The 12,421-nt window shown below is 38.9% G+C and overlaps 2 protein-coding genes across 6 annotated transcripts; both read left to right on the top strand.

The window, feature by feature from the left end:
- The first annotated feature begins 177 nt into the window (after nucleotides 1–177).
- On the top strand, nucleotides 178–5,354 carry LOC139952813 (cytochrome P450 2J4-like). Its single transcript, XM_071952047.1, has 6 exons — nucleotides 178–348; nucleotides 845–1,093; nucleotides 1,448–1,593; nucleotides 2,404–3,211; nucleotides 3,510–3,667; nucleotides 4,403–5,354. Exons 2-6 carry the CDS (start codon nucleotides 891–893, stop codon nucleotides 4,579–4,581), a joined length of 1,494 nt encoding a protein of 497 aa, XP_071808148.1. The 5' UTR covers nucleotides 178–348; nucleotides 845–890; the 3' UTR covers nucleotides 4,582–5,354.
- LOC139952814 (cytochrome P450 2J4-like) lies at nucleotides 631–12,421 on the top strand. 5 transcript variants are annotated; one of them, XM_071952052.1, is made up of 6 exons: nucleotides 631–709; nucleotides 7,838–8,087; nucleotides 8,435–8,580; nucleotides 9,250–10,057; nucleotides 10,355–10,512; nucleotides 11,219–12,421. In XM_071952052.1, exons 2-6 carry the CDS (start codon nucleotides 7,885–7,887, stop codon nucleotides 11,395–11,397), a joined length of 1,494 nt encoding a protein of 497 aa, XP_071808153.1. In that variant the 5' UTR covers nucleotides 631–709; nucleotides 7,838–7,884; the 3' UTR covers nucleotides 11,398–12,421. The 5 variants fall into 5 exon arrangements, with proteins under 5 accessions (XP_071808153.1, XP_071808152.1, XP_071808150.1 ...); XM_071952051.1 differs by lacking the exon at nucleotides 631–709 and adding an exon at nucleotides 5,677–6,441; XM_071952049.1 differs by lacking the exon at nucleotides 631–709 and adding an exon at nucleotides 5,677–6,560.

The following is a 12,421-nucleotide window of genomic DNA, read 5'->3' as shown; positions in this document are numbered from 1 at the left end:
GGCGCAAACAAGAAGAAGAACATCCAAGACAGCCAGATTGGTAAACAGTGTGCAAAGTACTTCTGATAGCGCCCTCTGTTGAATCAACCCCACTTGAGCCCATTCCCCCATTGGAAATAGAAATCCTGAAGGACAGATTTCTTTTTGATACAATCATTTTGACACACACAGCGCGCGGTGGTTGGAACTTGGTATGGCTAACGCATTGAAGTTTGAACCAGCAGAATAAAATTGCCGTTTCGAAACTACTAAAAGAGTAATAGGTTTATTGCACAACAGTACAGACAAGGTCATTATAGTCAATAGAGGTGTACACAGTTGACTGAGTTGAAGGTATTTCTACACTAGGTAAGTTCTTGTTATATTTAACTTGCACTGTTCTGTGGACTGTTTGTGGCTGCAGTAAGGAGTGCAGGCCCTATATGCTAAAGTCTCCTGCATTTAAGCTCCGTATGTTTCAAGCACACAATCCCAAGATGCAATCCAATTGGGGGTCCCGAGTGTTAATATAAGCAGGTACGTTTAATATAATATTGTTTATGATCTGTAATAAAACGGCTACACGGAAGAATAAGGGCCGGCTCGAGTGATTGTCTGCAATGTTATTTTGAGGAGTGGCGAGGAATTACAAGACAGTCTGAGGAGGTATGGAGGAAGAAGGACCCATAATACTGCCCCCAACGTCCCAAGATTTCCACTTTGCAGACAGGTATTGGTTTGATCATGTTTGATGCAATGTTTTCACCGTATCTTCTGCTTGTTATTACTTTAGAAGAAAGAGTTCGAATAATAACACAACAGCAGATATACTAGCCCTGTTTATTGTTTGTATTTCTACCATAAGTCAGTTTGGTTGGTAAGCAGTTTGCGATCATTCTTCTCAAAGAAACATGGATCTGTACGATGTATGGAGTCAAATCAACGTCAGGACAGTCATCCTCGGATTGACGATCTTCGCCTTTCTTTTCTGGTTGTGTCGCCGGCCCAAGAATCTACCACCAGGCCCGTATGGCTGGCCTCTACTCGGCTACATTCCACAGCTAGCTATGACAAAAGAACCCATTCACGAAGCATTGGCAAAGCTCGGTCAAAGGTGGGGATGAATTGTATTTCCTATTATGAAATAAAACCCAACAATTCTAATCGCAAAACAATAGAGGGCGGCCTACGTTTACAGTCGGCGCCAATCTGTACAATAATGCACTTTAATGTAAAAAATTAAATAAAATTCATTCAAAATAAATACTGTTTCGCATTTGGATTAATTGGCAAAAGGTTTTTCTTCAACATTTTGATAGAGTGTCTATTCTTTTGTAGAGAGGTCTGAACTAGTCTCTTCGTCAAGATGTTTTATTTTCTCTATAGAGGGCATTTTGTTTATCAAAGGTTGATCAATGATGGCGGAAATTATATTGGACAGATACATCTATTTATTTATTCGACACAGGTATGGAAACGTGGTGAGTTTCTCAGTAGCCAATCAACTCATCGTTGTCCTGCAAGATTATGACGTCATGAAAGAAGCCTTTGCGCAGCATCAACTGAGTGGACGGCCGACCCTCGAGATCAGCCAAATAACACTCCCTGGATATGGTAAGCAAAATAAACTTAGTTAATATTCTAACAGGTTATGCAGCATCAGTTAATATTCATCTGATGGAAAAATATTCAAAAACAAATGGAAGTTACGAAGAAATGCCAACGGCTGGTTACAATGAGAATACAAAATGAGCCTGTAATTGCAAAAGATTCATAGGTTTTTTTCTTACCCACGGCTTCGGCTTTGAATTCGGCTTGAGGCTCCGTTCTCTCGTCGGTAGCCCTGGGCGCGTATACCCAAACCATGCGCAATTGTCCAAACAACCAACGGGGCCAACCTAGCCGAATCCAAAGCCAAATCCAGTCGTTTCCAAAAGGGCCATAGTGTGGTAAATCACTGATGTTATTAAGGAAATTACTGAGGTAGGCAATTTGACTGACTTGTGGAATTGTCAATGATGTGATTGCTGTGATTGTAAACCTCACTGCAGACTCGGATATGTATGGTGGCTCAACTGTGCACATAACTTTGTGCAGGGCATACAAATAATATGCGACCGTGATGTCATGTCACAACATTTAAAACAACACATGATGTTATAAATTGGTCAGACAGTGTGAGCTTTTATGAAGTTTCAAAGTGTGTCATAAGCCTCGGCTTCCAGATGATGTCTCCATACTCACCCTCATTAAATAGCTTTGTTTATTGGTTATTCCTTAAAAAACATTGTTTGTACTCTGTTTTCATGAAGTATGGAAATAAATGTAAGTTTGAATGAATGAATATTCTCTGCAGTTGCGAAGAAATGAAAAACTGTCTATAGATTTTCTTTGGGGTAAATACTTATTTTTATGGGTTGACAGGGGTTCTTACAGCAACTGGGGAAGCTTGGACTGAGCTAAGACGTTTCTCTGTGACTACCTTAAGAGGGCTTGGAGTTGGAAAGTCAAGTTTTGAAGACCACATTACGACAGAGACGAAATGTCTGATCGAAGAATTTCACAAGTCAAACGTAAAAAGCATCGATCCAAAACACATGATTGAAAACGCAGTCTCTAACGTCATCTGCTCAGTGATTTTCGGCAGAAGATTCGAGTACACAGATGAAAAGTTTCAGCGTCTTCTCTCGATTTTAAATAAGATGTTTGAGCTCATTGGGGCGGGTGGAGTAGTTCAATTCGTACCCATATTCGCCAAGATGCAGTTCCTGCCAATCGTGAAGAAAATCATCAGCATTAATTTGAGCTTTGACGAGATTTTGTATCAGTTACTGTACACTAGGAACGCCCAAGATGAACTTAATGATGAAGAACCGCGAGATTTCGCGGGAGCTTTCTTGAAAGAAATGACAGACAAAAAGAAGCAAGGCTTGCCAACCTATCTAACTCCAGCCAGTATGCATTATACTTTTGGGGATCTTTTTGGTGCCGGAACAGAGACCACCTCGACTACACTCCGATGGGCTTTGCTCTATATGATAGCTTTTCCAGACATACAGTCTCGAGTTCAGAAGGAACTTGACGAAGCTGTGGGTCGTAACAGACTTCCACGGCTCTCCGATAAGCCGCAGTTACCGTTTACAGAAGCAGTGTTGAGTGAGATTCAAAGGATGGGGAGCATTGTGCCGCTAGGAGTACCCCATAAATGCACCGAGGATACCATATTGAGAGGGTAAGTTGATCAGTTAGAAAACGTTTAAAACAAAACCAATATAAACCATATCTCCTAATCAATAGGCCCAATGCACAAGATGGCTGCGTTAGGATGTCAATACAAGGTCTAGTCACTTCATACTGACTATTGATTAATTTTAAACTTGGTTATTTTTTATAAACTATTCAGAGTTCATTGACCTAGTCTTCTCACAAGGTGTAGGGATTGATGCCAAACTTTTATCTAGAATCTGTATATACTGACCTTCTAATTGTGTTTGTCATGGAGCTAAACAAAGTTTGTTATTGGTTTTTAGATACACCGTTCCCAAAGGTTCCCTTGTTATCGCTAACTTGTGGAATGCACATATGGACCCGGTAGAGTGGCCAAATCCGGAACAGTTCAATCCTGAGCGATTTCTGGACGATGAAGGAAGGTTTCTTCGAAAGGAGAAGCTCATTCCATTTGGAATAGGTAATAAAAACATCTTGATGTTCTGCACCCCACTTTACTTAACTCCCATTAGGAAAGAGTGCAACTCCCATTAGGAAAGAGTGCAAATAATATTTTGAATTGAATCGAATTTAATTGAATGCTAAATATCGAAAATACTAAATTGTGGTTATAGTGCAGTGAACGGAGATTGGTATCGCCATGAAATACATAATTTGAATCTTAATAATTAATTTGAGGTCTCGTCGTCATACTGCAAGTAGAAGAAGATCTACTTGAAGTAGATTGTAGGGTGTCGTAGCCAAGCTGATATAGAGCAACGACCTCAAGCTCTTGTGATTGTGTGCAGAGTGTGCAGGTTCGGGAGTTGTGACAATAATTAGTCTCTGATCAAGTCTCCACCCAGGGGTAAATGTGTACCTGTGAGGGCGGAGATGGTTCTTGTGATTGATTTAGCCGAGTAGCGCGTATTTTTTTTTTGCACAGGCTGTATACTCCCCAGGGAGCTGAGTTTATTTAAGGAATGAGTAAAGGCCCAGTGACCAGGGGTATTAATGTGGAAGCGCCATGAGACCCTCTTCGAGGGTGAAAAGCACTAGATAAAAACTGCTTACTATTCTTATGGTTCCTTTAATTACTTAACTTTCTTATGGTTCCTTTAATTACTTAACTTTCTTATGGTTCCTTTAATTACTTAACTTTCTTATGGTTCCTTTAATTACTTAACTTTTTTCAACTTCCACATTTTGTTCACAGGAAGACGGATCTGCCTGGGTGAACAGCTGGCCAAAATGGAACTTTACATCGTGTTCACGTGCCTCCTTCATCAGTTCACCTTCAAGCCAGCAGAGGGCGCCCCAGATGTTTCCTTTAAAGCATTGAACGGTATAACACGTGCGCCGGCATCGTTTGAACTGTCTGCCGTTGCTCGTTAAACTACCTCCCATTAAAAGACATTGCACGTGTAAAAAGTTCATTGGCACAAAAAGTGCGTATAACGTACTGAAAGTTTGTACTTATTTTGAGGTTCCTGACCCCGTCTTCTAAAGAATAACGTTCCAAAATAAAATTGCTTTGATTTCTTTGTCTGAATTTTGCGATATTTTGTTTTGGTAAAACTTACAAAAGTGAGTCCCATTGGGAAAAACTTGTGTTCCAACTTGAAATAAGGTCGGAAATTACATTTAATAAAAGGTTTAAGCCTGTGAACTAAATAAAAGTCTTTACTTTAAATGTTTTATATGAGTTTATTATGATTGGTTTATCTGACTCTTTTTGAGGAAGTTTTTGAACTTTAGCTAGCACAAAACATGCCTGTTGTTTAATAGTGTGACTAGCCTCTAACCAAACCTAAACATTTGAACACAGAACCAATGCTATGTTAATAAAACAATTAGTACTTTGAAAACGAAAGCTTTTGCGAAGTTACATGGAAATGATTGCTCGCATGAGCTGTTTATAGAGCTATGGAAATAAATGTATCAATGAGAATCAATTATTGTGTGAGTCGGAGGCTGTAAAGTTTTGAAAAAGTTTTTTGCAGAGAGCAGAAACCCACAATGACCTCGTCAAAGACAATTTGTCTCCTTATGTCAGAGCCCAATATTGAGATCAATAGAGAAGTCAATTATACGATGAAATCAAACTGTTGTTAATGACCAACGGAGCCCATTTATGCAGAGTTGTGAGGGGAAATACTTGATGGCACACTGCCAGATTATAACACAAGAAAGACATTGGGCTGCAAGGCAATCAGATAAACAAACACGGACATCAATTAGGGGGATGTGCCCCGCCCCTCCCACATCTACTTATAGTTATACGCCACTTTTACTTGCAAAAGTTTGGCGGCCTAATGGTCACCGAACTTTGCAGTAGTTTTCAAAAAACAACTGGGTTGCACGGGACCACAGTGAGTGCTTAAATAATAATAATAATAATAATAATAATATAATAATAATAAACATTTATATAGCGCCAAATCCATTAAAAATGCTCCCAGGCGCTTTACAACAACTACAATTTTAACCACAAAAAAAAAAAAAATTAAAAGGTCCAAAATTAAAATCCACAAATAATTGTAATGCTACACGCAGACGAGTCATCTTTCAGTAAATCCAAGTTGACAGAAGTGAACATTTCTTATTGGTAAGTTCTTGTTAAAAAAAATATCATTCTTGATAGGTCCAAAACTCTGTTTGTGGATGCAATTAGGATGATTAATGGAATGATTTGGTTACTGCTATTTATAGGCAAGTATACACTATAAATTGCCTTGGATCATGTGCTTAAAGACAGTGGACACTATTGGTAATTGTCAAAGACCAGTTTTCTCACTTTGTGTATCTCAACATATGCATAAAATAACAAACCTGTGAAAATTTGAGCTCAATTGGTCGTCGAAGTTGCAAGATAATAATGAAAGAAAAAACACCCTTGTCACACGAAGTTGTGTGCTTTCAGGTGCTTGATTTCGAGAGGAGAGGAAAATTACTTCTTTCTCGAAAACTATGGCACTTCTGAGGGAGACGTTTCTCACAGTGTTTTATTCCATTAATCTCTCCCCATTACTCGTTACCAAGTAAGGTGTTATGCCAATAATTATTTTGAGTATTACCAAGTGTCCACTGCCTTCAAAAAGACCTTAAAATACACAAAATAATGTTAAACACAAAAGACAAACAGCGGCACTGTAAGTAAATGATTATGAGCCACTCTTTATCACAATCACAGAGAAGTATCTCTGCACTTTGAGACGAAGTTCAAGTTCGACAAAAGAGACACGTAAATAAAAGGTGAACAATTTGAAATATCGGCAACAAGTATTAAAGACATTAATGTTTTCAACTACGGAACGCCAAGCTAGAATCTAATGTTATATCTATAATCTGAGTTGAAGGCATTTCTACATTAGGTAAGTTAATCCAACGGTTCTTTTCAGAACCACCCCAACTCATTTAGAGATTGTTATTACATGGTGTTACCGCAAACTCTTCTATATCTTATTTCCACCATGCAAAGTTTCAAATCCTACTTAATTAGGTAAGTTCTTGTCATTAAATTGCAATGTTCTGTGGACTGTTTGTGGCTGCAGTAAGGAGTGCATGCCCTATATGCTAAGTCTCCTGCATTTAAGCTCCGTATGTTCCAAGCACACAATCCCAAGATGCAATCCAATTGGAGGTCCCGAGTGTTAATATAAGCAGGTACGTTTAATATAATATCTCTTTTTCTATAAATGGATATGTACTTGTTTTATGCCTCTGAAGAAGGTCCGGTTTGGATGGAAAGCTAATGCCACCTACCCTATTCATTATATTGTTTATGATCTGTAATGAAACGGTTACACGGGAGAATAAGGGCCGGCTCGAGTGATTGTCTGCAATGTTATTTTGAGGAGTGGCGAGGAATTACAATACAGTCTGAGGAGGTATGGAGGAAGAAGGACCCATAATACTGCCCCCAACGTCCCAAGATTTCCACTTTGCAGACAGGTATTGGTTTGATGCAATGTTTTCACCCTATCTTCTGCTTGTTAATGCTTAAAGTCACCTGGAAGTGGTATTTTTTCAAAATAAAGCTTTTGTCACTAATATATGTGTTTTGATGAGTGGAATGTGAATAAACAGAAGGTTTTAAAAAATCAGTTCTTATGTTATTTACAAATTTAAGAGTAGACCCCGACTCGAGAGGGCGCTGTTCGTGACGTCAATCGAGGCAGACTTTGCCTGTAATGCGTAGAGTAAACACAATTGCAAAGTACATGTATGGACCATGTCGTGAGTTTATACGTTTAAAAAAAAAATTGTTTTTGTTTTTTTCTGGCAATGCCGACCAGGTGTATTGCTGCTGAATGCAGAAAAACACTTTTTGAAATGTACCAACTCACGACTTGGACATACATGTACTTTGCACGTGTGTTTACTATACGCATTGCAGGCAAAGTCTGCCTCGATTGACGTCACAAAAGGGGTAGGCGGAGTCAGCCCCCCAAACAACTTTATATATTTTTTAAACATATAAATCGTGACAAACAATTACTAAAAAAATGTTTTATTGTTCGTAAGCATATACTCTTATGTTTGAAAGAAAAATAATTCTATTTCCAGGTGACTTTAAGAAGAAAGAGTTCGAATAATAACACAACAGCAGATATACTAGTCCTGTTTATTGTTTGTATTTCTACCATAGGTCAGTTTGGTTGGTAAGCAGTTTGCGATAATTCGTCTCAAAGAAACATGGATCTGTACGATGTATGGAGTCAAATCAACCTCATGACAGTCATTCTCGGATTGACGATATTTGCCTTTCTTTTCTGGTTGTGTCGCCGGCCCAAGAATCTACCACCAGGCCCGTATGGCTGGCCTCTACTCGGCTACCTTCCACAGCTAGCTATGACAAAAGAACCCATTCACGAAGCATTGGCAAAGCTCGGTCAAAGGTGGGGATGAATTGTATTTCATATTATGAAATAAAACCCAACAATTCTAATCGCAAAACAATAGAGGGCGGCCTACGTTTACAATCGGCGCCAATCTGTACATTAATGCACTTTTATGTAAAAAATAAAATTTAATTCATTCAAAATAAATATTGTTTCGCATTTGGATTAATTGGCAAAGGGTTTTTCTACAACATTTTGATAGAGTGTCTATTTTGTAATGAGGTCTGAACTAGTCTCTTCGTCAAGATGTTTTATTTTCTCTATATCATTTTGTTTATAAAAGGTTGATCAATGATGGCGGAAATTATATTGGACATATACATCTATTTATTTATTCGACACAGGTATGGAAACGTGGTGAGTTTCTCAGTAGCCAATCAACTCATCGTCGTCTTGCAAGATTATGACGTCATGAAAGAAGCCTTTGCGCAGTATCAACTGAGTGGACGGCCGACCCTCGAGATCAGCCAAATAACACTCGCTGGACATGGTAAGCAAAATAAACTAAGTTAATATTCTAAGAGGTTATGCAGCATCAGTTAACTATTCATCTGATGGAAAAATATTCAAAAACAAATGGAAGTTACGAAGAAATGCCAACGGCTGGTTACAATGAGAATACAAAATGAGCCTGTAATTGCAAAAGATTCATAGGCTTTTTTCTTACCCACGGCTTCGGCTTTGAATTCGGCTTGAGGCTCCGTTCTCTCGTCGGTAGCCCTGGGCGCGTATACCCAAACCATGCGCAGTTGTCCAAACAACCAACGGGGCCAACCTAGCCGAATCCAAAGCCAAATTCAGTCGTTTCCAAAAGGGCCATAGTGAGGTAAATCACTGATGTTATTAAGGAAATCACTGTGGTGGGCAATTTGACTGACTTGTGGAATTGTCAATGATGTGATTGCTGTGATTGTAAACCTCACTGCGGACTCGGATATGTATGGTGGCTCAACTGTGCACATAACTTTGTTCAGGGCATACAAATATATGCGACCATGATGTCATGTCACAACATTTAAAACAACACATGATGTTATAAATTGGTCAGACAGTGTGAGCTTTAATACAGTTTCAAAGTTTGTCTCTCTGCACTCGTAAAGAACTGAAACTGTCTGTAGATTTTCTTTGAGGGTCAATACTTATTTTTATGGGTTGACAGGGGTTCTTACAGCAACTGGGGAAGCTTGGACTGAGCTAAGACGTTTCTCTGTGACTACCTTAAGAGGGCTTGGAGTTGGCAAGTCAAGTTTTGAAGATCACATCACGACAGAGACGAAGTGTCTCATCGAAGAATTTCACAAGTCAAACGTAAAAAGCATCGATCCGAAACACATAATTGAAAACGCAGTCTCTAACGTCATCTGCTCAGTAATGTTCGGCAGAAGATTCGAGTACACAGATGAAAAGTTTCAGCATCTTCTCTTGATTTTAAATAAGATGTTTGAGCTCGTTGGGGCGGGAGGAGTAGTTGAATTCGTACCCATATTCGCCAAGATGCAGTTCCTGCCACTCGTGAAGAAAATCATCAGCATTAATTTGAGCTTTGACGAGATTTTGTGTCAGTTACTGTACACTAGGAACGCCCAAGATGAACCTATTGATGAGGATCCGCGAGATTTCGCGGGAGCTTTCTTGAAAGAAATGACAGACAAAAAGAAGCAAGGCTTGCCAACCTATCTAACTCCAGCCAGTATGCATTATACTTTTGGGGATCTTTTTGGTGCCGGAACAGAGACCACCTCGACTACACTCCGATGGGCTTTGCTCTATATGATAGCTTTTCCAGACATACAGTCACGAGTTCAGAAGGAACTTGACGAAGCTGTGGGTCGTAACAGACTTCCACGGCTCTCCGATAAGCCGGAGTTACCGTTTACACAAGCAGTGTTGAGTGAGATTCAAAGGATGGGGAGCATTGTGCCGCTAGGAGTACCCCATAAATGCACCGAGGATACCATATTGAGAGGGTAAGTTGATCAGTTAGAAAACGTTTAAAACAAAACCAATATGAACCATATCTCCTAATCAATAGGCCCAATGCACAAGATGGCGGCGTTAGGATGTCAATGCAAGGTCTAGTCACTTCATACTAACTATTAATTAATTTTAAACTTGGTTATTTTTATAAACTATTCAGAGTTCATTGACCTAGTCTTCTCACAAGGTGTAGGGATTGATGCCAAACTTTTATCTAGAATCTGTATATACTGACCTTCTAATTGTGTTTGTCATGGAGCTAAACAAAGTTTGTTATTGGTTTTTAGATACACCGTTCCCAAAGGTTCCCTTGTTATCGCTAACTTGTGGAATGCACATATGGACCCGGTAGAGTGGACAAATCCGGAACAGTTCAATCCTGAGCGATTTCTGGACGATGAGGGCAGGTTTCATCGAAAGGAGAAGCTCATTCCATTTGGAATAGGTAATAAAAACATCTTGATGTTCTGCACCCCACTTTACTTAACTCCCATTAGGAAAGAGTGCAACTCCCATTAGGAAAGAGTGCAAATAATATTTTGAATCGAATTGAATTTAATTGAATGCTAAATATCGAAAACACACAACTGTGATTATAGTGCAGTGAACGGAGATTGGTATCGCCATGAAATACGTAGTTTGAATTTTAATGATTAATTTGAGGTCTCGTCGTCATACTGCAAGTAGAAGAAGATCTACTTGAAGTAGTTTGTAGTGTGTCGTAGACAAGCTGATAGAACACCGAACTCAAGCTCTTGTGATTGTGTGCAGAGTGTGCAGGTTCGGGAGTCGTGACAATAATTAGTCTCTTATCAAGTCTCCACCCAGGGGTAAATGTGTACCTGAGGGCGGAGATGGTTCTTGTGATTGATTCAGCCGAGTAGCGCGTATTATTTTTTTTGCACAGGTTGTATATACTCCCCAGGGAGCTGAGTTTATTTAAGGAATGAGTAAAGGCTCAGTGACCAGGGGTATTAATGTGGAAGCGCTTTGAGACCCTCTTCGAGTGTGAAAAGCACTAGATAAAAACTGCTTACTATTCTTATGGTTCCTTTAATTACTTAACTTTCTTATGGTTCCTTTAATTACTTAACTTTCTTATGGTTCCTTTAATTACTTAACTTTTTTCAACTTCCACATTTTGTTCACAGGAAGACGGATCTGCCTGGGTGAACAGCTGGCCAAAATGGAACTTTACATCGTGTTCACGTGCCTCCTTCATCAGTTCACCTTCAAGCCACCAGAGGGCGCCCCAGATGTTTCCTTTAAAGCATTGAACGGTATTACACAAGCGCCGGCATCGTTTGAATTGTCTGCCGTTGCTCGTTGATTAAAAGATAATGCACCTGTGAAAAGTTCACTGACACCAACAGGCGTTTATATCTAAAACGTACTAAAGTTTGTACTTATGTTGAAACTCTGATCACTTGTTTATTCTAGAGTAATATTGTAGATCTTCTATAAAAATTTGGTTTGTATCCACCTGCCAGGTAGAGTTTGTTCTTGGAGAACCGTCTTCCTGTATTGTACTACCGCGTAGTTATCGGATTGTTCGGGAGAACTATCCTCCTTTTTAACCACTATACACGGGCAGAGGTATAGAAAATGTTGTAGATCTTCTGGGAAAATGAAGTTGCTTTGATCGCTTTTCCTTAAATTGCGATATTTTCTTGTTAAGCTTACAAAAGTGAATTATATAGGGAAACACTTTGTGACATTTGTATTCCAAATAATGTATTGTCTTCCAACTTCAAATAAGTTAGAAAATTTCATTTTAAAATAGGTAAACCTGTGAACTAAATAAAAGGCCATTATTTTTGTTTGCATTTATACTCTCGGTCCATTTGGTTGGTAAGTTGTTTGCAACAGCTAACTCTATTTTCTCATCTATATTCCTCTGTTGCAGTATCCCTTTGGTGATCCTCCTTACCTCCCTGGTTTCTTGTTACATTTTGTCCTATTAGTTGGTTGTATTTTACATTTTTTTTTGTATGCTTTCTAACCCCATTTTTTCACTTCACTGCTTATGTTTCACTTAGTTACCTGTTTATTTTTGCTGTGTTGTCATTTAGCCTTCGAGAAAGACTCGCATGCTAGGGTCGAAACGTCAGGCCATTAACTATTTTTTGCTAAATAAAAGTCGTTACTTTTAATTTGTTTATAATATGAATGCATTATGGTTGGTATAAAACAACCCTGTACGAAAAGTATACGAAGTTAACTAAGTTTTTGAACTTTAGCTAGAACAAAACATGCCTGTTGTTTAATACTGTGACTAGCCAAACCTAAATATTAAATTGAACACAGAACCAATGCTATGTTAATTAAACGATAACTATTCTTAAAATAAATGC

Source organism: Asterias amurensis, chromosome 21 (assembly GCF_032118995.1).
Source record: "Asterias amurensis chromosome 21, ASM3211899v1".
In the NCBI taxonomy this organism is placed as follows: Eukaryota; Metazoa; Echinodermata; class Asteroidea; order Forcipulatida; family Asteriidae; genus Asterias; species Asterias amurensis.
This window is presented reverse-complemented; position numbering and strand designations above follow the sequence as displayed.

What these genes read in the sequence shown, in the direction of transcription:
- LOC139952813 (XM_071952047.1), top strand. Translation starts at nt 891, where the DNA reads ATGGATCTGTACGATGTATGGAGTCAAATCAACGTCAGGACAGTCATC. An exon ending in TTGGCAAAGCTCGGTCAAAG is followed by an intron (nt 1,094 to 1,447) that starts GTGGGGATGAAT and finishes TATTCGACACAG; the next exon opens with GTATGGAAACGTGGTGAGTT. An exon ending in GAGGATACCATATTGAGAGG is followed by an intron (nt 3,212 to 3,509) that starts GTAAGTTGATCA and finishes ATTGGTTTTTAG; the next exon opens with ATACACCGTTCCCAAAGGTT.
- LOC139952814 (XM_071952052.1), top strand. Translation starts at nt 7,885, where the DNA reads ATGGATCTGTACGATGTATGGAGTCAAATCAACCTCATGACAGTCATT. An exon ending in TTGGCAAAGCTCGGTCAAAG is followed by an intron (nt 8,088 to 8,434) that starts GTGGGGATGAAT and finishes TATTCGACACAG; the next exon opens with GTATGGAAACGTGGTGAGTT. An exon ending in GCTCATTCCATTTGGAATAG is followed by an intron (nt 10,513 to 11,218) that starts GTAATAAAAACA and finishes TTTTGTTCACAG; the next exon opens with GAAGACGGATCTGCCTGGGT.